Source organism: Stigmatopora argus, chromosome 18 (assembly GCF_051989625.1).
Source record: "Stigmatopora argus isolate UIUO_Sarg chromosome 18, RoL_Sarg_1.0, whole genome shotgun sequence".
NCBI lineage: Eukaryota > Metazoa > Chordata > Actinopteri > Syngnathiformes > Syngnathidae > Stigmatopora > Stigmatopora argus.
Genome location: NC_135404.1, coordinates 3991032 through 4017356, shown reverse-complemented (window position 1 = coordinate 4017356; position 26325 = coordinate 3991032). Strand labels below are relative to the sequence as shown.

At 39.1% G+C, this 26325-nt stretch overlaps 1 protein-coding gene across 5 annotated transcripts; it reads left to right on the top strand.

Moving 5' to 3' along the window:
- Positions 1-1002: 1002 nt before the first annotated feature.
- myocd (myocardin) lies at positions 1003-25069 on the top strand. 5 transcript variants are annotated; one of them, XM_077626169.1, is made up of 12 exons: positions 1004-1436; positions 5324-5389; positions 12708-12892; positions 13088-13189; positions 13269-13582; positions 15210-15366; positions 15854-16357; positions 17131-17640; positions 18700-18846; positions 21524-21581; positions 22706-22941; positions 23017-25069. In XM_077626169.1, the coding sequence occupies exons 1-12, from the start codon at positions 1382-1384 to the stop codon at positions 23206-23208; spliced, it is 2526 nt and encodes an 841-aa protein (XP_077482295.1). In that variant the 5' UTR covers positions 1004-1381; the 3' UTR covers positions 23209-25069. The 5 variants fall into 5 exon arrangements, with proteins under 5 accessions (XP_077482296.1, XP_077482295.1, XP_077482293.1 ...); XM_077626167.1 differs by having other exon boundaries at positions 1007-1436; positions 22706-25069; XM_077626170.1 differs by lacking the exon at positions 18700-18846 and having other exon boundaries at positions 1003-1436; positions 22706-25069.
- The last annotated feature ends 1256 nt before the right edge of the window (positions 25070-26325 follow it).

Sequence of the window (26325 nt, the reverse complement as noted above, 5' to 3'; positions counted from 1 at the left end):
AATCAATTCAACATTAATTGAAAACTATTTTGATAGTCGAATTATATTATTAGTTAGTATATATCCAAACTACCAAACAGAGAGCATAAGAGGGACCATGGGAAATGCAATGTTGTCTTAATTCACAATTCACAAAAAGATGAAAAGAGAAATTACCTTTTTATCAGTATAATCCCGACAGATATGTGTTTATGAAATGGTGTTGTAAAAATCTGACTCCTTTCATATAAATCACAAAGCCTTAAATATGTAGTTTATGACTGGCTGTAAAAAATAGATTAATTTGGCCAATAACAAAACAATAACCAAATCATAAAATATAAACGGAGAACACTATTTTCATACAGTAATTTTAATGTAGGCTCCGCAATGGTTTGTAGTGCATTTTCCTTTCTTACATTTGTAGAAAATGTCAATTAAAATATTTTATTTCTTAGAAAACACTATTAGAAATTATATTATTACTCATTTTCCATATCACTTATCCTAACATGAGTCGTGGGAGGTCCTGGAGGCTATCCCAGCCAACAATGAGCACTAGGCGGGCGACATACTGAATTTTTGGCCAGCCAAAAGAAGACGGACACCGCGCATCCTCAAAAGGATTGCGGGGGTTGCTGGAGCCTAACCCAGCTGACTTCGGGCAAAAGGCAGACTACATCTTAGACTGGTCGCCAGTCAGCCGTAGGACACACAGAGAGACAAACTGCTGCGTATGGCAGCAGTATTGTCTATATATATATATATATATATATATATATATATATATATATATATATATATATATATATATATATATATATATATATACACACATATATGTCTGTGGAAGTCAGCCTAAAAGGTTTTCTCCAGTTTCTCTATCTGACCAGCTCTCACTCTCCCCTCCAATAACACACAGCAAGGCTGATAGGCAGATATATTTACACTGGTATCATGGGAGGAAGAAGTCCTCAGCCAAACTCTGTCCAGCCTCCTGTTTCTTCAGCCAGGACTGAAGCGCAACCCCCAGGCCGGCTAGCCCCTCCCCAAGCAGGGCATATCTCTGCGCACGCCGCCTGTCTCAAAACTTAGAGCTTTCAGCTTAGATGGGACCAAAGCCACATCAGGACTCAGAAACTTCCACATCAACCCTACGAGAGCGAGAAGGGGAGCACTCGGAGATCTGCTTGCTAGTGTAAACACTGGAAGCTGAGACTGACAAAACGAGAGAGGCTCTGTTATTACTGTCTTGTTCTTTAAATTTGTACAAGAGCTTTCAATTAGGTTGGCGGTCTACTCCAACTCATCTCAGTTTTAGGGTCCACAATTTACCAAGGGCCCAGGTGCGCATGACTGTATGTTGCAGCTTTTGAACCCTGGAACTGTACCATAAAGCATTATGACTCTTCTGGGCTCTGAACACTCCATACTGATACGAAGCAAGTTTAGATCAGGTAAGGACTTGATGGTTTTATTCTTTTTATACCAATCAATATGCCTTGTCAGACTTTTGCCAATAAACGTTATATAATTACAGGCAAAATTGTAGTCCTTAAGCTCTTTGCCTGTCTTCAAGAACAATTTGTGTTAGGATTCTCTGTGTTTTCCTTAGTTCAAGCTTAGTGGCAGGTGTTTGCATATAAGATGTAGCATGCAAGGATACAGGGGTGACAATGCTCCAGAGTCCTCCTAGTATGAATCAAACAAACAAAGCTCCTGTTGAGCTTCAAATGCGTAACCTGCTCCTACGTCGTTTTAAGGTAATTGGTATAAAAGTGTGACATTCAAGAGTGATGTTCCAGATTGGTAGGTGCACTTGTTGCATGTCAACTGCTGAGAGAAGCCAGCTCCTTTGACACTCTGGCTGGATGCACACTGATAAGCGGGATTAGACTCTACTGCAAGGTTGAAGGTTATCTTAATAACGTTGAACTGGAAGTTAATGGTACATATATGCGTGTGAGAGTACCTGGTCTTATCATATAAACTGGAAGCACAGATTTGAACGACCGCTTAATTTATTACAACGGAATGTGCTTTTGCATCCTTCCATCTTTTCAATTTAAATTCCAACTGTGAACAGCACCAAATTGCTGAAATTTATTCACGCACTTCTTGAGGATTTCCAAATAACGTATTTGAATCATCCACAGTTGAAAAAATACTTCCAAAATGTCTAATTTTATAAAAACAAAGGTAATAACTACGTTCAGATTTTTAAAGCTCCTTAAATTTTATGTTTGTGGGATGTGGGCGCAAAATAAAATTATGGTTTAGTAAAATTCTGCCACCTCCAGTAAGAGTGGAAATTGTATTTTATTTTTCGTACCCATCATTATTTCAAATTATAATGGGTAAGTAGTATAGAAGATGAACGGGCGGATCTAAGCATCTTTCGTTCAGTAGACTTTGTATACAGTACGTGTGTGACGTGTGTGTATGTGTGTGTGTATGTGTGTGTGCAACACTGCCCCCTCCCTGAGGAAAATGCAATTGATGGTGGCAGAGATAAATGCTCAAAAAGCTATGTTCAATAAAGGATTTTTGTTGTTATTTATTGATTATTTTTAAGTTGAGAATCAGCATTGCGATTCTCAATTACCTACAACGAGCAATAACAAGAGTCTGTCTCTTGATCTTATTAAATTTCTCATAAAATGTACTTGCAATTGCAGGACTAGCAGAGTAAATGGGGCTTTTCCTTTTGTGTTGTTTACAGTAGATTGGCAGGGTGGGAAATGACCCACGATCCACAAGGGAATACGGGAGGGTTCAAGAGAAACGTGATGGTTCAGGCAGGCTGTGTGTTTCCCCCAAAACAGACTCAGAAGCTGCTTTAATTTGTCACAGATGTCGAGACGGTGTCTTAATTCACATAAAGGTCACCTTACCCCTGATCAGATTGATGGATTAATCTTGACAAGAGTTGAATCATGAGTTTAAAATTATATGTTAAGTAAAACAACTTGTAATTTTAATTGCTAGTGACTGCAGCAATAAAGCACTATCTGGTGTTTCCATTTAATGTTGAGGTTTTTTTCCCTTTTTTTAAACTATAGATCAAATTTTATCCACCCATGAAGACCAGTGATTTGTTGATCATTTTACAGCCCCCTTGAACAACATTATCAAAGCCATGTGAACTGTTGCTGCATGGCTGGATTTAAAAGAAAAGATTAAGATCTTACTTAAGTGCTCCCCACGGACCAACCAATGTTTTGTGTGTGAGGGTGTGTGCACTAACTGAACGGTTCTCATGTTGATTTGATTAGCAATTCAAAGGGGTGACTGATGTTACATAACATGGAGGACAAATGTGTCAGGAAATTCACTCTGATGACATATGGTTTACCTGTTTCTGTAATCTACAAGACTCAATTCACCTGAGCTAGCGATAGTATCGGTTATAGCCATCCGCAGCAGATTTGATTTGTATTTACATCCTACCCCAAATTCTCTTTAAAACATTTATATGCCTTCCCATAACAAAATATGCATGTGGAGTGGTAAATCATGACACTTAAAGAAAGAACGCTCGAGTTTTCTTGGTGTGCTTCTCAAATAAGAGAGTTAATCTAAAGCAGTTGTATTGTCAATTCTTATCTGATATTAATTCATTCATTCATGTTCTGAACCGCTTATGATCACAAGGGACACTGGGGGTGCTGGAGCGTTTCCCAGCCAAATATGGGCACCAGGCAAGAGGCACCCTGAATTGGTGGCGAGCCAATTTTATTTTATCATGGCAAATCAAGGAACCTGATTATCAAGATAATACCCAGCTGTTTTGTCAATTTGCTCACTTTCACAAATCTGTCAAGTGTTCCCTAATGCATCAGAATGTGAGTAAATGGAAATTCCGTTTATGCGCAGGTATTGGTTTAAAATAAACAATAACACTATTTAGAATACCCACATATTTAAGTTATACAGTTGCGCTCATACATCTTTCCTGAGGACATTTCTGTCAGAACTTGAAGGAAATCTTGGGAATTAATGTAAAAAATGGGGCATTTTCCATTAGCAATTTAACAGTTATACTTAGCTGCTTTCAATTTTTGTGGTGCCTTTTATAAATCACAATATAACCACAGTACTGCATTTAATTATCACCACTTTACCAGAGTCAACCAGCCGATGTGACAATTTATTTACCCAACAGTCTGAAATGTTGTTAACATGGTCTTGCATTTGTAAACTGGTACTGACACATTGGAAAACAAATGTCTTTAGAGAAGAAGGGGTCTTGTGGTTGAAAGTCTTTCTCTATAACAATGAGGATTTTGTGGCAGCTGGTGGGCTTCTCACAAAGAATTATTAACTTGGATATTAAGAGTTAAAATCATGGCTGATGTGTAGGATTTTCAGACAGAAAACACCTGTTTTGTTCCTCTGACTGATTATCTGCTGCTTTTGGTGAGCAGGACAAACAGGGCCTATTTCCGTTACATCTTTCCGTCATTGTACATTCCGCAAACTGCATCCTCTGTGCAATGATGTGACTAACAGGTCATGACCTCCATCACTGTAAACTAAAGCAGATGTCAGGGGGAAGCAAAGCGCCTTGTGTTACATAACGAAGGTGCTTTATACCTGAACACAGACTGACAAGTCGTTGCAAATTCAGAAAAGGGGCCGACGCTGAATAAATGTAAACCACCTGAAACAGATTGGCATTTGAAGTTATATGGGTATTAAGAAAAGGTGGAAAATTTCATACTTTTGTATTACATCCAAGATGTCAGAATAAGACCTTCAGATAGCAGCTGGCAGGGAAAATCACAGTGAAACAGAGGAAAAGCAGGATAGCCACCGACAAAAGTCGACCAACAGACATGGGGGAGTCTTGATGTTTATGACCCCATACACCCACATAGACTTTTCTTTTACAATTTGACATACACACATTGAGCATGCGGGAGAGTGAGCGCACCCCAAGGACCACACACTGCTGAACAGATCTGTTTAAAGCCAGGAGCTGTGTTTATCACTGCCGACATCCTCCTCACGAAAATATTTGTGAGCAAGCTGCTTTGTTTTTTTCACCCCCGTTTTTAACAACCATGCATATAATAAATACATACATCTCGGTTTAACAGATTTCTTGAAATTAGAAATTTGCTTTCATATTATAAACAACCTATTGATGAAATAAAATTAGGTTTCATGCTTTGAATGAATCTGATCGCAAATCAGCTGTGTAATTATTTATCTCGGGAGCTTATTTGACTGTCTCTTTCTTTCAACGTCTGTCTTTTTTTTTGGCCTTCTGTTGCTTGTTGCTGTTTGTCTGCCTGACTCTGTCACCATCCTCTTCCTCCCTCCACCTCCCAACCTTTAGTGCTACAGTTAAGACTTCAGCAGAGGAAGACACGAGAGCAACCGGCAAACCAAGGCATCATGCCTCGTGAGTAACAACCTGCAACACAGCTGCAGACAGACAGATACGTAGATACGCATGAATTCAGAATGTATTCCATGCACTGGGGACATTTTATTTACCTGAATCTTTAGAGTTCATTTTGTGTTCACGTAGTAGGTGTCAATGTGTCAATACATATGTATATCAATTTTAAATATATATAAATATAGGTATATATAAGATATATATATATATATATATATATATATATATATATATATATATACATATATATTTTTTAGTATATTACATATATTTTTTTTTTAATTGATATGCATACATGTGTGTGTGTATTTGGGCATTATGGGTTTACAATGTTGTTTATTTACAGTATGAATGCAGCGGCAACAACAACAAACAGGAGATGCCACTCTATCGACTTAAATGCATAAATGTCACCTTGAAAAAGTGATGAGGACACGTAGGCCTGAACTGGACTGAAAGTGCACTGAAATCTTAGCCGCATACCAGATGAATGGTATCTCCTCTTCCCCAGGTCAGGGCTGTACAGTAATACTTGAGCAAACCTGCTTAGTATTGACTGCCAACAAACAAAAAGTCCATTTATCCAATACATTGGATTGTGCACTCACTATATATATATATATATATATATATGTGTGTGTGTGTGTATATATATGTATATAAATATGTATATGTATATATATATATATATATATATATATATATATATATATATATATATATATATATATATATCCCAGCTGATGTCGGGCACGAGGCAGGGGACACCCTGAATTGGTGGCCAGCCAATCACAGTGCACAAGGAATAACCATTCACGCTCACACTCTTACCTAGGGGCAATTTAGATTGTCCAACAAGCCTAGCAACCATGTTTTTGTAATGTGGGAGGAAACCAGAGTACCTGGAGAAAACCCACCCAGGCCCGGGGAGAACATGTAAACTCCACACAGGTGGACCGACCTGGATTTGAACCCAGTACCCCAGAACTGTGATGCCGACGCGCTAACCACTCATCCGCCGGGCCGCCCTTCATTTTATTTTATTTTGTTGTTGTTTTTTTCAAAAATATAAACACAAGTTAATCAAATGGTGTATGTACAAATACCACATAGTATATATGCACTGTTTGTATTGTTTTAGCGACTTTTGTAAGAGGATGGTGATTTGCCTGAGATCAGGAAGGGGACTTGAATATCAGGGAAATTATTTGTTATTGATATCTTTGGCACGGTTTTAGGTCCTCAGATAAACTGTTGGTAAGTGTGCAAGGAACAGAATCCAGGAGTCTGGCACTGTCATATCAGGTTCTAGGGGTCTGTCAAAGATAAGGTAGTGAGCGGAAATGCAATTCATTTCAATTGGCTGTTAAAAGAAGTACAATCAGGTGATTTTATTATTTATTGTGTTTAAGTCTTGAAATTAACATATTTTATTCAGAATGCAGGGAACCCAATATTAAAGTTTTGAGAGCAATGCATCCTTTCCTACTTTCAACTAGCTGTGTTATTCTGAGTAGGTGCATAGACATGGCACAGGGTCTTTGTATATATAACCAAGAGAACATCTGGTGTTAATTAAACTTTTCAAGTATCCGTCTGAGCTTGCCAGTTCTGACTGGTGGATGGCGTGCCTGCTTGCTGAACAAACATAAAGTACACAATCTAATATTTCCTCATAAAAATAATAAGGGCAGGGCTGCAGGTTTAGTGAACTTCTTGCATGGGTCCCCTTATAAAACACCACGTCTTTGTCCTGACCACCGTCTTTAAGCCTCTGTGGATTGAGTTATTCTTGCCTAATGCACCATACGTCCAAGCTCTTAGTGTTGTGTTTACATTGGAAAAACACAGTCAAAAGGTATATGTATTACAATAGCTTTAAAGTGTGTTGCGTGCTTTACTACAACTGGTGAATGTTTAAAACGGCGTAAGCCAGCTTCAAACTCACTGGATCATGTTACATTCTACCTATGAGGGCCAGTTTTGTAGTTGTTGAGCAGGTTTTTTAGGCAGTTTGGTTACACAGTTTAAACACTGTTAAAACTCTGTGATATTAAATCAGGCCCGGCAGAGACACGAGAGGTGTTTGGGACAGCGGGACAGACTCCAGAGCTATAAACAGGTGATGATGTCATCGTGATGGTTGGCAGCAAATGGCTTTTCAATGTGACAACTTACTCTTGTAGGAAGAGTTGTTTATACTTAGACTGGATCATTTGTGCATAACTATATACTGTATAACTAAGGTGAGGTTTTTTTCATGTCACAATAGGCTTAATTTTCACTTCAGTCGTTTTCCTCTTTGTCATCATAGCGCATTGTATGTGTCGTACCGAAATTTTAGTTTGACTTTGGAAACGTGTTCCTCAAAAACGTAGGGTCACGCCCTTGTAGAAAAGGCACAGATAAATTAAGAAAATATATCAGTGAATCTGGTATTGGTACAGATATATATCTTGAGATATGAAATTCTGTTCTTAAATAATGTAATACATTGTTTCGTCAGATATTAATATTCTTACCTGAGTTGTCCAACACAAACCTCTATATCAGGGGTCCCCAAACTTTTTCCTGTGAGGGCCACATAACTTTTCCCTTCTCTGATGGGGGGCCGGTGTCAGTTTGTAACAGAAAAAGTGTGACGATCGTAGGGGAGCTTAAAAAATGTATTGTTTTCCAGAAAGCCACACATAACCAAAAAACCCTTTCCAGGTCCTTTACAGAAAAAGTCAGGAAACAATTAATAACACTATTAATAAAATAAATAATAACTAAATAACCCTCTCTGAGTTCTTCACAGAAAAAACAGGAAATAAATAACACTATTTATGAAATAAATAATATCTAATTAACTCTCTCTGGGTTCTTCATAGAAAAAAAAGCCATGGAACATTAACTTTCTGTTGTGCCATGCACAATCTTCTCCCTTTGCCCTGATGAAGTTTATGCACGACACCACAACCTTCATTACAGAATCCAACGTCAACACTTTGCAGCACAGTGCTTGCTGGTGAATTAGGCAGTGGAGTCGTAGCGGGGCGGTGAGACCCCTTTTTTCCAACTCCCGGTTCATGCGTCCTATTAAACCGCGAGTTTCGCCCACCATGCTAGGAGCCCCGTCAGTCGTGATGCTAGCCAGCTTTGACCAGTCCAGGTCCAACTTCTCCATGGTTTGGCACACTTTGTCAAAAATATCCTCTCCCGTTGTGGTCCCTTTGAGACTTTGGAGGGCTGCCAGATCCTCGCATATCTCAAAGTTTGCGCTAACTCCATGAATAAAAATGAGCAGTTGCGCTGTGTCTTGCACGTCCGTGCTTTCATCCAGTGCTAATGAAAAAAAGTCAAATTATTTCGTCTTCTGCTGCAGCTGGGCATATACATTACTCCCGATTTCTTCAACGCATCTGGTGATTGTACTCGCCGACAGACTTACGGCATTAAATGCATCTTTCTTCTCGGGACACACTTCCTCCACGACAACATCCATACATTTCTTAAAAAACTCTCCGTCAGTGAAAGGCTTACCGTTGCTTGCTATCAGTTTAGCAACCCGAAAGCTGGCCCGAACGGATGCCTGGTTCAGCTGAGCTTGGCGTAGAAATGTAGTCTGCTGAGATAATAGTCCAACTTTTAGCTTTGAGAGTTTGTCTGCTCGTATTTGGCCTTGCACGCTATCGTACTTGTCTTTGTGACGGGATTCATAGTGCTGGCGAAGATTGTATTCTTGACAGATGAGACAAACAGCCTTTTCTTTGCATTGAACAAAAAAATAATCATTTGTCCACTGCAGGTTAAATACCCTGCATTCTGAATCATTTTTTCTCTTAACTAACCTCTTCGCCATTATTCCGTTCTCAAACAGGTTCAGGTTGCACAGTTTTTATATGCTTGAATAGCATCGCAATAGCGATGGTACCAGGGCTCCGCCCTCACCTGCGATCGTCCAGATGTCTCGCTAACACTCTGCTTACGCATGTAACGGTGGAAGTGCCCGCACGCATCAAAGGCAAACACTCTCCCCGCGCGTGTCACCAAAGAAGAAATGCGAAGGCCCGCTTCACTGGGATGATTTGTGGGCTCAGCAGGGGTGCAATGAACCAAACACAAGATTAAAACGTCCCAGTCTTCAAGGCCAAATAGGAAAAAAATCCGATAGCGTCTCTGGTATTGTTCAGAGGGCCGGTCCAAATGTGCCCGCGGGCCGTAGTTTTGGTGACGACTGCTCTATATCCTGCATTTACTTTTGGCACTCAGACCACTGATGTCTTTTCAGAAATCTGACTCAAATTCGGTTTGACCAAATAAGTTCTGCTGCTTTCTCACACTCGGATAATAAAAATGATTTGGTATGCTTGCCTTACTCCTAGGTAATCGCTCCTGCGAGTGCTGCAGCAGGGTTTCTCCTGGATATGATTATTTGGACTAGCTTTAACGGAGAGAGATTTTGGTAGGTTGAAAATCTCACTTGCTGCAGCCCTTTAATTACAGTCAGTTCATTTATTTTTTCTAGTAAGTCATTGTATCTTTGGCTGTACATGGCGTGAGGCCACTGAACAGTAGATGGATATGGGAAGAGTAGAGAAACATGATGTACGTCAAATAACTTGAGGATTCCCTCTATTTAATTTAAAATGCAACAACACCAATGCACATTCTAACAGACATCAATATGGTGTAATTACTCAAGTGATGCCATATAAGGCAACCTTAATATGACAACTTAAAAATTATTACAATGCTACACTGGCTGCCCAAAAAAAGAATATCACCCTGTCAAACAAATTTGCTTGTAAAGGACATTTTTCTCACCTACTCCAGTAGTTTGGTACGTTTTAAGGGTTTAACAACACATTCATTTAGATTGATATGCCGTTTGATCAAGCACGAGCTAACTGAAATTGATAAAAAGTATTGATTAATATTATCATTTTTTTAGATGCTTGTATTTTTTTGTTAAACAATGGTTTCTAATTCAAAGGTTTGGAAAAAAAAACAATTGCTTTGTTTTTTTATTGCTTTAGGGGACTACAGTATGTAAATAATATTGTTAGAAGTACATGGAATCAAACCAAATTGAATCGTGCCAGACTTGTAGCTGAGTATATATATTTTTTGTTTTCTAAATAAATTATATACCAGTATAGCATCATGCAATTGATGATTTACACAGTATGTTGCAGTCCTCTTACTGTTAACATTAATTCTTGCATTTAACTTTAGCCCCTTCCATATTAAATAAATGTATTCTATTCCATCATTGACTTTATTCAATAATAGTAAGTAACTATAGTGATTTTATGTGATCAGTGTCTTTATAAACAAAATAATTCAAATAAAGTTAAATCATGCTGTTTCATATGTATATCAAACTACCGTGCATTTATATTAACCAAACAAAAAAAGTATTTGTCAGTTTCAAACAGATTGCTGACTCCTAGATTAGAAATTATCTTCCCTGCTCTCCTCAGAAAATTGATGGCTTTCATGTTTTTGCTTCGTCTATAGGACTCATTTCAAAGAAAAAGTACTACATATTTGTTTAAAAATAATTATTTATAATTACTAGTTGAAATACAGTCTGAGAGTATTTGCACTCCAATTGTATTTTTATTACCTATGTTTCTTGAGTAAAGCTCCACTCCAGTGCAAATGTGTATTGTATATCTTGTTGTTGAGGTTGTGGCCCTGTTGTGTGTTCCCCAGACCCCAGACTGAACCTCAGTCGGGTCCTCAGTGGAGGACCAAGTGAGGGTAAAGTGAGGCCGCCTCACAGTGAAGCTCAATGGGGAACTCGCTCTCACAGCGGGGCCCCTCAACATACTCCAAAAGAATATAATTCCTCTAGACCCAGCTCTCACCATGATTGATATCAGCAAAAGGGTGCTCCATTCTAATATATTAATAAACTATTTAATAGACCTGCATCTCAACTTACACAGCCGACGTTTAATGTTTTTGTATTTGGAAACATTTTTAATAGCTGTCTTATTATAAGCTAATTTTAAACAGAGTAAAAACATTTGCCTAAATTCTACAGCATAAAACTAGATCAAGTTAGGATGTTCAGATTTCTTCATTTTATTTAGAAAGGTAAGTTCTCTTTGATCATTGTCTATTGGGGAGGTTTAAGTGCTTGGGGAGCCTTCTTAAAACACTCTCCTGCTCTACTCGTTGATTCTAGGAAACGCTCTTGATGTAGCATCATGCGTAAAGCCGTTTCTTGCCCTGTTTGTCTTGTGATCTCCTGCATGTTTTGCGCCCTCGCTTTATCATCCCCGACAGTGTAATGTTGTGTATCTTTTTTTATATAGTTTTTTGTGGTTCTGTTTGCCTTGATCATTCAGTAAACATGCTGTGTTAAGAAATATTGAGTGAATAAGTTTATAGTACTGCTGCAGAAGGATGGAGTGCTTTAATAGGATGAGCAACAGCTGTATTTAGGGACACCCTCTTTCTTTAGAAGTGTCTTCAAGCACGTGTGTTTTCAGGCAAAGTGTGACGGTTGACTATATGCATATATTTGTTACTAGCTCTCCTGTTTTTGGCACTTATATTAGCATTTTCAGACTCACATGGCTCCAGATAGCCAGTTACAAAGGTTTCTGAGAGGGCCAGATATTGCTCATTTGCAAACCCTTCACCTTGCAGCATTGAGCATGCTACTTGCTGCCAAACTATGTGTAGTAGTTCTGGATATGACCAACCCTAACTCATTAACCAGTCACTTAAACAGTGGCCAAAGCTTTCAGATGTCATGCTGTCACAGTGAATTGATGGGATCTGGCGTACAAAGTTTCACCAGGAGTTCAGTTTTAAAAAAAATATTAAGCTTTGCTTGTGTGTGTGTGTGTGTCTATTGCAGAGGGTCAGTGGGTTTCATGAGCTCACTCCATTGATTGGAACCAGAGATCTATCCTTGGTGGTCACATGTTTGGATGCAAAAAGACAATCTTATATCACTCACACATATACACCAATCTACACCCCTCCTGTCTCTCAGATAGGTCCTCTCAATTCCTCCTATCACATCTCAGGCCCTTATCAGCCCAGCCAACCAGGAAGTGAAGTGGCTATGTCAGTGTTTCACCAGAGTAGCGTAACACCTCCACACTGAGTACGTAACAGGTGTCACTGAGCCATGCAAGCCAAGTGTGGCACATTACAAGCATTTACCATATCACCCTGAGCTACAACATAACATGAATATGTTTCACAATCGGTGTATGTATGCCATGCTTTATGGCAAAAATCTAAACTTTAAGTCCTATATTATTGAATTGCGCCAATTTTTGGGGGTCATGTTAAAACTCTTTTGCAGTAAACCATGGCAAATTCCCTAAGCAAGAGGACTCTTATGCCTTTGAGGAGGACAGCAGCAGTGAAAGTCTGTCTCCTGAACAACACCACAGTGATGAGTCTCAGAGCTCAGTTTGCCCTCCATCTGAGATGGTCGGCAGTTTGCCCTCCTCATCTTCCTCACCTGCACTTGCCAGCACGCAGCAGGTAAAGACCACCATAGTCTTAAAAACACATCATTAATGCTTTCATTACACTACCCCCCATCTTCATGTTTCCAGCCAGTTTGACACTTTCCCAATTTGCTCCTATCATCTTTGCTTATTCTGTCCTCCTGTGGTGTTAAAGAGAACTACATTCAACTTATTAATGCTCCTTAAATTTTATTTTGTTTGGGATCAGGAGGGCAACACTAGAAACCCATCTGACCAAAGCCAGGATGGATTGTCTGGAGTTTGTAACAACCACGCTACACCCCCAATACCAGTTCCTGCTATTGTCAAGGTAGGAGCAGAGTAAAAGACATGCGCTTATAAATGACAGTTTATATAAATATTGTGCATGTGCTTTACTTTCTGACCAGTCCAAGACATCAGATAAGAACCGTCATAAGAAGCCCAAAGATGTGAAACCCAAAGTCAAAAAGCTTAAATACCATCAGTATATACCGCCAGACCAGAAAGCTGATAAGTCGCCTCCACCTATGGACTCAGCCTATGCCCGACTCCTACAGCAGCAGCAGCTTTTCTTGCAGCTGCAGATCTTAAGCCAGCAGAAACATGCTCAAAATCATTCCCAGTCCCAGCAACATACACACTCTCTACAGATGCATGGCCAGGCTCAGCAGCGAGAACCTTCCTTCAGTTACCAGCCACACCTACAAGCACAGATGCAGAAGTAAGTCAGATGGTTAAAATAAAATGCTGATTATAAAAACAATGTAATTCTTTCCTGAACTATTTTGTTACACATGTGAAGCATTTTATAGAAAGCACTGAATGATGTTTAAACATCATTTTGATTTTTAAGTACTCTGTTATGAGTTGTTAGCATGTACGCACCACAGTTCTTGGCTCCCGGGTTCTGATCTAGGTGTGGAGTTTGCATGTTTTCCCCAGGCCTGCGTGGGTTTCCTCCAGGTACTGTGGTTTCCTCCCACATTCCAAAGGTACTCGGACGTTTCGTCGAAAGACGTTTGGTCCCCGGACGTTTGGTCGACCGGACGTTTGGTAGAACGGACGTTTGGTCGCCGGGTTCGCGAGTCCTGAGGTTTGAGTCACGAGACTTTCATTTGTTTAACCCTAACCCTATTCACTCAATGTTAAATAATAGTCATTAAATCCCTATTCATCCAATGTTAACATCTATCAATTGCATGCGAACCCGGCGACCAAATGTCTGTTCTACCAAACGTCCGGTCGACCAAACGTCCGGGGACCAAACGCACAGGGACCAAACGTCCGGGGACCAAACGTCCGGGGACCAAACGTCCGGGGACCAAACGTCCGGGGACCAAATGTCCAGGGGACCAAACGTCTTTCGACGAAACGTCCGGTCACGCATTTCAAAAACATGCATGGTAGGCTGGTTGGACACTCTAAATTGCCCCTAGGTATGAGTGTGAGCATGAATTGTTGTCTCTCTCCTTGTGCACTGTGATTGGCTGGCACCCGATTCAGGGTGTCCCCTGCCTTATGCCCGAAAATCAGTTGGGATAGGCTCCAGCACCCTTCTGAGGATGAAGCAGTTCAGAAAATGATTGAATAAAAAAAAGTACTCTGTTATTCTAAATGTGATGCTTGTTGCATATTCCAAAAATCTGGGCACAAAGTGACTAAAGAAGGGGAAAAATGAGGCATTCTAAAATAAACTGTGGAAAATATTTTGAACAGGTTTATTGGAAACTGGTGCATGTCTCCATCAAGTATTTTTTAATTGAATTGTATTGTCATTATGCATGTACAGTGAGATTTAAAACTGCACATATAAAGTATACATAAAATAAGTCATATTAAAAAGATTTATATTAAACAATAAAACTGAAGTGAGGTTAAAAAAGTGACTAAAGAAAGGCCAGGGTAAGGTTCAACATTTTACAAAAACAAAATGATTTGAGATTTTAAAATAATCCTAATATACTTTTGTAATTTGATGATCTACAGTAAATAATATCATCAAAAGATTAAGAGGATGTGCATTAAAATCCAGCATTATTGTGTGAAAGGATATTGCCCCATGGATTCAAGAACACTTACAAAACCATTTGAAAGTTAACACAGTTAATTCCTACAAATACAAAAAGCAAATTAAAACTCAAACAGATAAAGAACACAACAGGGAGATTTCATTGAATATTTAAGTGGGAAGGGTCGGGGTTGTCCTGGTTTTCCTAAGGATTTGCAGTATGTGGGCAGTTTATATTTGACTGGAATTTGAGTTTATAGTATTAAGTCACTAATACAGTATCAGGTATTTTATTGTGCTGTAGGTATTATATATAATGTGTTCAAATCTATCAATCCAGAGGTTCAAGTGAGCAATTGTCTGGCTGCACCCCCAGTGATCCATCCAACTCTGGAGACAGCAACTCTTCATCACCAATCAAAACCGCGTACCCCAACCAAAGCACCATCTCCCCAGTAAAACCTGGCCCTCTTCCAGCCAATCTGGATGACCTTAAAGTAGGTGCTCATGTTCAAACGCATCACCATAGGCGGGCCATACCAAAGGCTTATGGCCTTCATCCTCAGTAAAAGCACAAAGCTGTAAAACCACATGGATTTTCAGAATATATATAAAGTGCAATTTAATACACCATTTGGCAAGACCTTTTATATTGTCTAACTTTTAATGTACAATGAAAATACTATTGCATTAGGCACAATGGATAATGGTTTGAAATGAGGTAAAAGTGTGACACTTAAGAGTTAAGACCCGGATTCAAATCCCACTGTTGACGCTTAAAGATCTAATTTTCATATTTATGAATCTATGTTCACAATTTGCTGCAGCTAATCAGGATCAGCAAACCTGTCTCAGACGATAAATGTAATGTGATAATTTTGTGCCGCATGAATCGAGCAGATCAATTTCATATGGCCCTCTTAAAAACAACTAGTCTGCCTTCTACTGCTTAACATTTGTTTTAAATGTCTTGTATTTTATAAGGTATCAGAACTCCGGCAGCATCTTCGCATCCGTGGAATGCCTGTGTCAGGAACCAAGACTGCTCTCATTGAGCGACTCCGACCATTCAGAGACTCCAATTCCAGCTCATCACCTTCGGGCTCTTCTGATATCACAACAGTGACCTTCCCTGTTACTCCTTCTTACCAATCTCCATCATCTTCAAGCACCCTGTCTCAGGGAGGTTACTACCCCTATCCCAGCACATCTTCCACTCCACCAATATCACCAGCATCCTCAGAGCATTCCCTGAGTGGCTCCCTCCCTGACAGCTTCAGCGACGTTCCCATGTCCTCCCCACCACAGTTCGCACTGCAGACGTCTCCTGGCCGGCTCGGAGCAGATGATGGCCTGGGAGGTGTTCAATTGCGAGCAGGAGAAGATGGAGGGATGGAAAGCATGGATGCAGAAAAAGACAAAATGCTGGTAGAAAAGCAAAAGGTGATTGAAGAGCTGACATTGAAACTACACCAAGAACAAAGACAGGTGAGGAAAAGAAAGCATAATATCTCAATCTCAAAACATTCTCATAAAATAATAGAACTACACCACATTCCACTTCTAGTGCCTTTTTTAAATGTAGTCTGAGAATTGCAGGTGAACTGGGTGTGGTATCATAAAATGAATATAAACCTAGATATAATGTTTCATTTTATTATGTTCTTATTTCTCTCTTATTTAGTGTACGTAGTTACACTATTGTGTAACAAGTCATTTTTAGTATGAATAAGATTTAGGCTAGGCCTCGGCAATATGACAAAATTTTATCACGATAAATAAATAGAATTATCAGGAGAGATCCATAATTATCACATCTTTTGTCTTTAAAATTTGAAACTTCAAACATCTGTAAATAAGTAAATAAATGAAGTTCCTCGTCATTCAGTTATGAAAGTAACTGCTTTACCTTTAAAAAAGGCAATATCAAATATGATGATTGTAAAAAGGGTTTTTGTTGTTCTGTTTCGCAATAAAGGTTAGCCAACTCCCACCTTACACTATGAAAAGTAATGAATAATAAAACCTGCAGAAATTTTGACCATCATATTTAGTTTTATAAATTTGGATTCTGGAACTTGTTGTTTTATGGTGTTCGGGTAGTGTAATTACCGTTTAAATCTATCGAATTGTATCGAAAGTTTTAATTATTATTTTTGACAAAAAATATCGATGCTAATTTTCGTCATCGTTTTTAAGAATTTCCTACTTTTAATTCACACATAAAAAAATACACTCATTCTTATATCTTTTCTTGTCAGGTTGAGGAACTAAAGATGCAGCTTCACAAGAGGAAGCGCTGCTTTGGAGGAACACAAGGAACACAAGGCACCATCACCCCATCTCAGTCCCACTATCTCTCCATGCAAAATCAGACTCCAGCAATGATGGACCATCATCCCTATGGGGTGAACATAAAACAAGAGCCAATGTCATTGTCTTCAAGCTGCCCACTCTCCTCTCCCAAACATATCAAGAGCTCTCCTGGTAGCTATATTGAGGACACGGGAAACTGCAACACCATGCTGCCTCATATGGGGGGCGATTGTGGGCCACAATGTATGAAGCCAGCCCCTTCCTCCGGCAGCCCGTCCACCATGACTGCTTTCCTCAGTCCGCAGTGCTCCCCACAAGACTCAACAATCGGGAAGCCTGCCGGAAGCCCCCAAGCGTCATCTCCTAACAACCCTTACATATTATCAACTCCGGTAGGGAGAGATGGCTGTGGTCACCCAAACTCCCACTGCGGTCCAGGAGGATGCATGATGCAGGTATTATGTATTTGGTTGTAGAATTCCGTATAACAGCAATCGGCAAAATGTAACAAAGGTTAATGGTACTTTTAAGGTCACTGGACTGATGGTGATCAAGGGCACCTCAAAAATGTTTACAAGATGCGTACCTCAACCTTTACCCTCAACTGTAGTTTTTAGGCCCTTTGCATGCTGAGCAATGTGGCTGACGCCAATTTGAGCAACCAAACAGGGTACACGGTCGATTGGTCGCCGGTCTTTTGGTCGCCGATCATTTGGTCGCCAGTCTTTTGGTCGCCCGGACGGTTATTGATAATTACCATTTAAATTGTTGCTGTAATTCCCTAAATACAAACTATGAATTACTATTTAGTCATACTTAATGCCCTATTAATTATTAGGCTAAAGAAAAGCTCCAAATTTCCCGGACTTTAATTGTTTTTTGTTGGAGAACTTGTTAAGACCCTGACTGACGTACCTTCCTAAGGGGACAACTCATGTACATACAAACTCTTATACACTCACACGTCGGCTCAGTGAAACTGCTCATGGCCATTGTTGGCTTTTATTGATGCGTAGACCGTGTTGTTTTACCTTGTTTTGTCGCCGGTCTTTTGGTTGCCCGTTGTCGCGGTCAGGGTGACCAAAAGACCGCGACCAAAAGACCGGCGACCAAAAGACGCCGACCAAAAGACAGCGACCAAAAGACCGGCGACCAATCGACCGCACACGACCAAACAGTGTGTGGCGTTCACTCGTTACTATAATGTGTACGTGTGAGAGTTGCTAATTTAATTTTTTTGTGAATGTCTAGTTCAGTCACATGGCTTGTAGTGCACACAACCTAATATAAAATCAGCTGTGCAACAATCAAATATTTTCAAATGCATTATACAATATTTATTTGTTTGAACATGATTGTTTAAATGTTCGGAGAGGCCAAGATGAAAATTGCAAAACCACAGTAAAAGGGTGAAAAACAAGACAAACATATATATACTTCAGCCTTGCACTGGAAAGAATACATTGGTGAATGTTGAATAAGGCTTTAACATAAATCACTCTCTCTCACTACAGATAACTTGTATGAGTGGTTCTCAGCCTGTCAACTGTTCCTTCCCTGCAGACCAAAGAGGCATTCAGGGAGTTTATTCCAATACATCCGATTATAGCCTTAATCACAATCCATCAGCCAAACTTGGAAACCCAAATATGCAACCAAAGGTAAACGGTGATTAGGTAGATTTCTGCTGTCTATGTTATACTTCTAATCTACAATCTATTGTTCTTTCAACATTGCTCAGGGAGCTAATGTCACCGTTTACCTGTTTTGTGTAGATCTCATAGTCCCCCTGTTCCTGATGGCAAATGAGCCAAGTTTCTTTCAACAGGTTACATTATTCTAACATAAACCAGCCCCAATTTTATGAGAGTGCTGTCATACGGGTGAATGAGTGGTTAGCATGTCGGCCTTACAGTTCTGGGGTCGAGGGTTCAATCCTAGGTGGGTCCTCACTGTGTGGATGTTGCATGTTCTCCCCAGGTTTGCGTGGGTTTTCTCCAGATAGTCCAGTTTCTGCCCCACATCCCAAAAACATGCATGTAGGCTGGTTGAACACTCTAAATTGCCCCTAGGTATGAGTGTGAGCGTGAATAGTTGCCTGTCTTCTCGTGAACTGTGATTGGCTGGCCACCAATTTAGGTGAGGATAAGCGGTTCAGAAAATGAATGAATGCTGTCATACGGGTACATTTAACTCCATTCTTGTAATTCTTCAAATCATGGCTTAGCTCTTTGTAAAATGACACCCGGTGTTGCAAAAGCTGTTTGATATTTTCACCTCTATAAACATTGAGCTGTTTCTATTTTAGTGTATTTATCCACAAATTTCCCATTCGGGCAAGCAGGCTCCGCTCTGCCAGCTCACCTGGTCAAACAACTGCAAAATAATTTACCGGGCCAGGGTCCAAACCAAAAAAGGAACCTGCGTGCAGCCGTTAAAACTGTACTGTACAGAATAGTGAATATGTAAAGGCTTTATTATTTATTCATCATGAATTTTTCTATTTTTTTTACATTGCAGTTTTTTTTACAACACATTATCCAAATTATGTAAATATAACGTCATGATGGGTTTAGGTCCGATTAATCAAATTTCGATGGAAGACATCAACCTTTCAGCTTGAGGTGGCTAGGAATGACGTGAATTATGCTTGTACTGTACTGGACTTAGTTGCTTCCAAAAATATTCCATCAGAGATTGATGATTCAAAAGCTAACAATTATCTTCACGGCATAATGCTTGAATTTCATCTTGTGCGCTGGATTGTTGGGTTGTCACTGTACTATAATTATTAATCATTAATTGTGCTATGGAAAAAACAAAGAGCATTCACAAAATTGCAACTGCGCAAACGAGGAAAGAGAAATATACAGTAATACCTTCACATACGAGTGTCCCAACATACGAGAAATTTAAGATACGAGGAAAATTCTGAGCAAATTTTTACCTTGAGATATGAGACAAATTTGAGATACGAGACGATTTCTGATGCGGGCGAGTATGCGAGAGGCTGCTTATGAGAACAGTCAGCATCGCTCTCTCTTTCTCGCCGCATCTCCCTCGCGTAAAATTATCTACAAGCACCGGCCGTACAGGCTGCATTTTTTGCATTAATCAGTGCAAAATTAAGGGGAAAAACAATGGGTCCAAAACAAGCCAGTGGAATGAAGGGCTAAGCATCATTTCCAAGCTGCACAGTGACATTCATAATCAGATGGAGAACCATCATTTAATATGGTCAAAAGATGAACAGTTAGCGGGCGATAGCATGACCGAGTCGATAATCTGCAAAAAAGCCAGCGGAATCTACATGGACTTTAAAGCAAAGCAAGCCACTGAAAAAGACACCAGCTTTATCCTCACTAAGGTCGCGGGGGTGCTGGAATCTATCCCAGCTGACCTTGGGCCAGAGCCAGGGGGACACCCTGAATCGGTAATCAGCCGATTCACAAAAACTAAAATTTATTGAACAAAAGGAGCATGTGCAACCCAGGGGGAAAAGCAATGAAAGGAAGCTAACAGACAATTTGGAATTATTAATAAGTATGGATGGACAAAATATAATATATGATTCAGATATTTCTTAGGCCAGCAGAGAAGGCCTTGAAGGCCCTGATGGACAAAATATAATATATGATTCAGATATTTCTTAGGCCAGCAGAGAAGGCCTTGAAGGCCCTGATGGACAAAATATAATATATGATTCAGATATTTCTTAGGCCAGCAGAGAAGGCCTTGAAGGCCCTGACGGCCTGCCACTGCACTCAACACAATACCAAGAAACATCTCATTCATTCAAATACAGAACCCCGGCATGTCTTTAAGGAACACACAATTCCCAGTGATGGTAATCAAACAATTTACCCAACAGCCTTTTCGGGCAGAACGGACCAAGAAAACTGCCCCACGTCTCCCAGCAGCAATTTTGACGTTCGGAATGTAAAGAATGTTCAAAGTTAACATTCTGTGCCATTTTTTTTAATTCAGATACTGCTCCAGTTGTTTCATTACTTGCTAGTTATCCCATTTACTTTGTTATCTAATAATTCCAGTTTCGTTATCTCACTGTGACTGTGCATTACATTTTAGGTAATGATTATTCATGATTGGTCAATATTAGCAGAAGTAACTGTGAAGATGTTCTTCTGCTTTTAATATCAAAGTGCACCTTGACAATGAAGGATCACGTGCAGCATAATACAAAACTAAAATGTTTAAGGCATCAAAAAACACTATGAGTTTTGCTTTTCAATAAATGCTTCTTCACCTCCCCTGTCAATCATTGTTGTTTAATGTCAATCCACACCATTATTAACATCCATCATTCATGTGTTACAGCAACTGACCAGAAGTCAGCAAATGGATGAACTTTTGGATGTCCTCATAGAAAGTGGAGGTGAGGTGAACTTTATGAATACTGTATTTTCTCGTATGTTAGCTCCCTCCGCGAATAAGCCATACCGTTAAAATTGCCTTAAAATCGTTACATTTTACAATTTCTCTCGTATAAGACGCCCTCCGATTCACAATTTTTACCTCCATATTAATGGTTTTAATAAGGAGTACAAATGTGTTACTTTGAAGGGAAAATCTTAAGAAAAATAATCGCAAGTGGTATTTCTGAGATACTGTATATTTGATCGATTCTCAATATACTGTAACTACTATAACAGTAGTTTAATGCAAGGCAAGTCGTAAACTCCCTATCACTTTTTGTGCCCTGGTTAATGTTTCTCAGGATGTCAGAATACAGTATTTTAGCATGTACTATTGTGTACATTTTTATTCTATAGAAATAGAACCTGGAAAAGGGGCAGGATGTTGAATATTTGGATCTTTATCAGCATGAAGGCTTGCTCACCTCTTTTTGTATTCTTTCAATGTCTTAGCGTTATTTTATTTATACATCCATTTGAAATTCTACCACAAGTACATAGGCTAGAGCAAACTGAGTGATTTATTTCACTCAATTTGTTTTTGCACTCTCTTCTTTTTGCGGTCTTGCTATTTAGAAGATAATGGCAGACTTTTTGATATGGGTTATAATGGCATCACTAGCGATGTTTATCTTTGTATCATACATTGTGTAACACAAACAGATACTCGGTTGCCAGCAGACTTTAGTTTCAATGGTATTTTCATGGTTATTCTATGGTCAGTTTAACACTGATCCATGTTTTTCTATAATGCTCATATTACAGATGAGCTGGTCCAGACCGTACCAGATTTATTTCTCAAACTTGAGTAGTCTCTTTTCATACAGTCTGGACCTTATTATTTTCATTTACGCAAAGCAAAGTTGGCACTAATAAAACCTTTCAATTGTGAATCCATGCTCATCATTTTTAGCAAGTCTTTTTAACATAAATAAATAACCACAACATTTGTTAAGAGAACCATCAACCTCATTCGATACCCCCGCGTTTTCTCTTTCCCTTCAAGAAATGCCAGCTAACGCCAGAGAAGAGAGGGAGAGGTCCTCTGTAACCAAAGTCTTGCCTCACATTACTGTTTTCCCAGGGTATCCCAGCCTACTCGTCCCAAGGCTTCACCGCCACTACGAGCACCAATCACCCAACCAGCTTCATTACGACCACCTGGAGACTCTGCTGGGCCCAATGAGCAGGGGAGGGGAGGCACCCACTCTTAAGATGGCCACAGATGACGGTCAGCAAGAAGATGAAGGAAATCGAGACGGCGAAGGATACAACAGCCCTCACGACCAGTGCCATCCTCATCATTCCCAACAGGAAAAGGTTGGGTCCCACAGAGATTTATTGGTCACACCTCTTTCACCACTGAACAAATTGTCTCCTATCCCCGAGGTGCAGGGGATGGTTAGTATGGCTTTCAGTGAAACCCCATGGGAGACGATGGAGTGGTTGGACCTCACGTCACCCACCTCCACCACTGCATTCAATGTTCCAACACCGATTGTGCCCAGCATTTTCAATGCGGAGTTCTTAGATGTCAATGACATAAACTTAAACTCTTCGATGGACCTTCATCTGGAGCACTGGTGAACACAGCTTGATTACCAAGCTAATGTTCAAGACACCAGCTTTTAACAAACTGCACAGATCACGTGTTAGTCAAAGCATGTGCTAAGAAAATAACAGAACTCAGAAGATGCCCCTACAATCCTTAATCCGCTGAGCACCAAAGTAGACATCTTCATCAATATGCACCTTACACATATGTTATGGCAGATACATTGAAAATGCTGTAGTTTCTGATGTTCCATAAGTCTTTGGGCTAATATAAATATTACGGTTGTCAGATATCAAAGTCCTACATGTATCTCTCGATATCTGTAGAACCCCTAAACAGACCATAATTGCTGTTTTGACGTGATTAGATAACCATTAAGTCATCCAAGTCAAGTCATCTTCCATACCACACATCCTCGAAAGGGTTGCCGGGGTTGCTGGAGCATAACCCAGTTGACTTTGGGCGAAAGGCAGACTACACCCTAGACTGGTCGCCAGTAAGCCGTAGGGCACACAGAGAGACAAACGACCATATGAACTCACAATCACACCGCCAACAGTGGGAATTGAACCTGTGCCTGCCCGTACCGAAGTCAGGCGAGTGAATAACCACTAAGTATTCGTTAAATTAAGTCCTTTTCAACAAGACTGACATTTGTGATCTATACAACCAATGATTTTGTAAAGGAAAATCTTGGAAATTATCAGAGGTGCCTAAGCTTTTTGATTGCACTGTATACTTACATTGCAGGCACAATAATACTCATTTATAAAATATTAAAAATTACAGCATCACTACTTTTGATCTTATGTTTTGTGTTCATAACTTTATCTATGAATGTAAATATGAACATAGCTCACTGCGCACCTTCAGTTTGATGGAGTTTAACAGTATTTTTCATTGAATTGAAGGTATTTGATTCACTTTACGTTATCTTATAATATAAAGTCGGGGATCAGAGGTCTACATACCCATTTTTATGTTTTTTTTGTGGCAGGAAAAAAGGACCAAGATGATTGACAAATTATTTTCCGACATTGTGACTTCCAATCTCAATTAAAAAAATAAGATGAAAACAAATACCAACCAATCTATAGCAAACTATAATTTAAAAAGTCAGTAAATGTTGACATATTTTGTTAATTACAAAAACATTGAAACAGGGTTGTGATTTTTTTTTAAATAATATCCATGTGTAATCATGCCTGGCATTCCTTTTAAGGACCCTTGTAACTCTTTCCATTATTTAAGTATTTATCCAAGGAGTGACATGATTTAAAAAAAATGATTTTATCTATTTTAATCTGCAGAAAATGTCCGCATCATTTCTGCATCTATTCAAATATTGAAAGACATGTCACATTTAATGTAATCTCTATTTTTTTTAATAACAAATACTGTCTGAAAATGTTCACCCCTGAAAAAACCTGGGTTTAAAAACCCTAACCCAGGCAAGTCAGTTATTTATTTGCTGTTAAAAGATTTGTACTTTTTCATGTATTTCTACTGACATTCCTTTCTATATAGAATGCCGCTTGTATAGGAACTCCAGTACTTTGACCGCAGACATTTGTCTTTGAAAATGTGTTGCAAGCCTTCTTCAAAATGAATAATTCTTATGCGTAATGTCCATTACTAGCACTTGTGAAAAATTGATGTAATATATGTGTACCTGTACTGAAAACAGAATTCAATGTACATACTGCCTTCTAACTCAACACCGCTGGCCTTTCCTAAAAGTACCTACCCAAACTAAAAGTTTCACTTTGTTGCACATGTAAGTACTACTTTTGACAGCTCTCTACTTTGTTGTGAGAGGTTATCTATAAAATGCAATTAGATAGTGTCAGACAACCACTGCTTTGTATCCACAATAAATTCATTGACACTCAACATTTTGATTGTCATGTTTAGTTGCTTCATAAGCTGTCAGCAACCTCGTAAAGATCTATGCACCAACTGTATTTTGTCATTAAACTGGTAAATTCATTTTCAACCTATCTTACATGCATTTTATCGGATATTAACTTTGTAATGGCATATATTTACTCTTGACCGTTTCCCAAATTCATACTTAAAAAAAAATATATATATATATATATATATATTCAAACATTCGGTGTTATTTTTCCCCCGAATTTCATCACAAATTAGGACGCGCATTCATATCAATGTTGATAAACACATGCTCACTTGATGAACGGTGCTCCTGTGATGATGTTGCAAGCATTCTGCTGGTGTCGTGACAAGCTCCAGTACAGCTCCAATTGGTAATCGTAATTCCAAAAATTTGCCCAGTTTACAGCTGTTGCCACCAAATGAACACATAAAACCACAATGCTCAATTTAGGCCTTCATCTTCTTAATAAATTGTAATCAACATCAAGACAGTTTTTGGCCTATTTTATAAGTCGTAAGAAGCACTGGTTGCTTAGTGGAAGCTTAATTTTGACATTTGCCCAATGCAGCCGAACATGAATAGGCCTTGTTCAGTCTCAGAATAAGCTCACAATAAACTGTTGTCATTGTACTTATACGGAGGTCTTATTTTTAACCAACTGCAAAGGCATTATTCATCATACAGACATCACATTTTACGGACTACCGTTTGACCATAAGACATGTTTAATTGTTCTTAAGTAGTAATAAAGTGTCTGTGACAATTAAACATTGTTTTGTGTTACTAAAAAATACTAAACATGCCAACATTACTGCACTTTAAGTCCAAAAATGAAGCCTTCGGGACTGAAGTCAGTCGGCATCATTTCTGATTCAATTAAAAACATTGCAATGATTGAAAAGTATCACAAAATATCACAAATGACAACTTATAACAAAGTATGGTGTAATACCGTTAGATAATGGACATGAAATTCAAGCTAATCTTTAATTTAGTTTAGTGTGTCTTTCCACAGTTTACAATCAATATAGTAGTTTCGTTTAATTACGGCACAATAAAAATTGTACCCGAGTAACATTTTTACTCAGGTAGCATGTTAAAAGCAGAATACTTGTCAGCTTTTGTAATTTTACATGTTTTGAGAGAAAAATCACTTATTTTTGTGGTTAGTTCCTGAAACAAAGTGCAGTTTTGTCCTTATTTTAATTTGGCGTTATAAGCATCAAACATCTGATGTCATGTTTTGTTG

Coding starts and splice junctions, on each gene's coding strand:
- myocd (XM_077626167.1), top strand. CDS start 1,382: ATGACTCTTCTGGGCTCTGAACACTCCATACTGATACGAAGCAAGTTT. Junction 12,893..13,087: donor CACTTGCCAGCACGCAGCAG/GTAAAGACCACC, acceptor GTTTGGGATCAG/GAGGGCAACACTAGAAACCC. Junction 15,367..15,853: donor CCAATCTGGATGACCTTAAA/GTAGGTGCTCAT, acceptor GTATTTTATAAG/GTATCAGAACTCCGGCAGCA.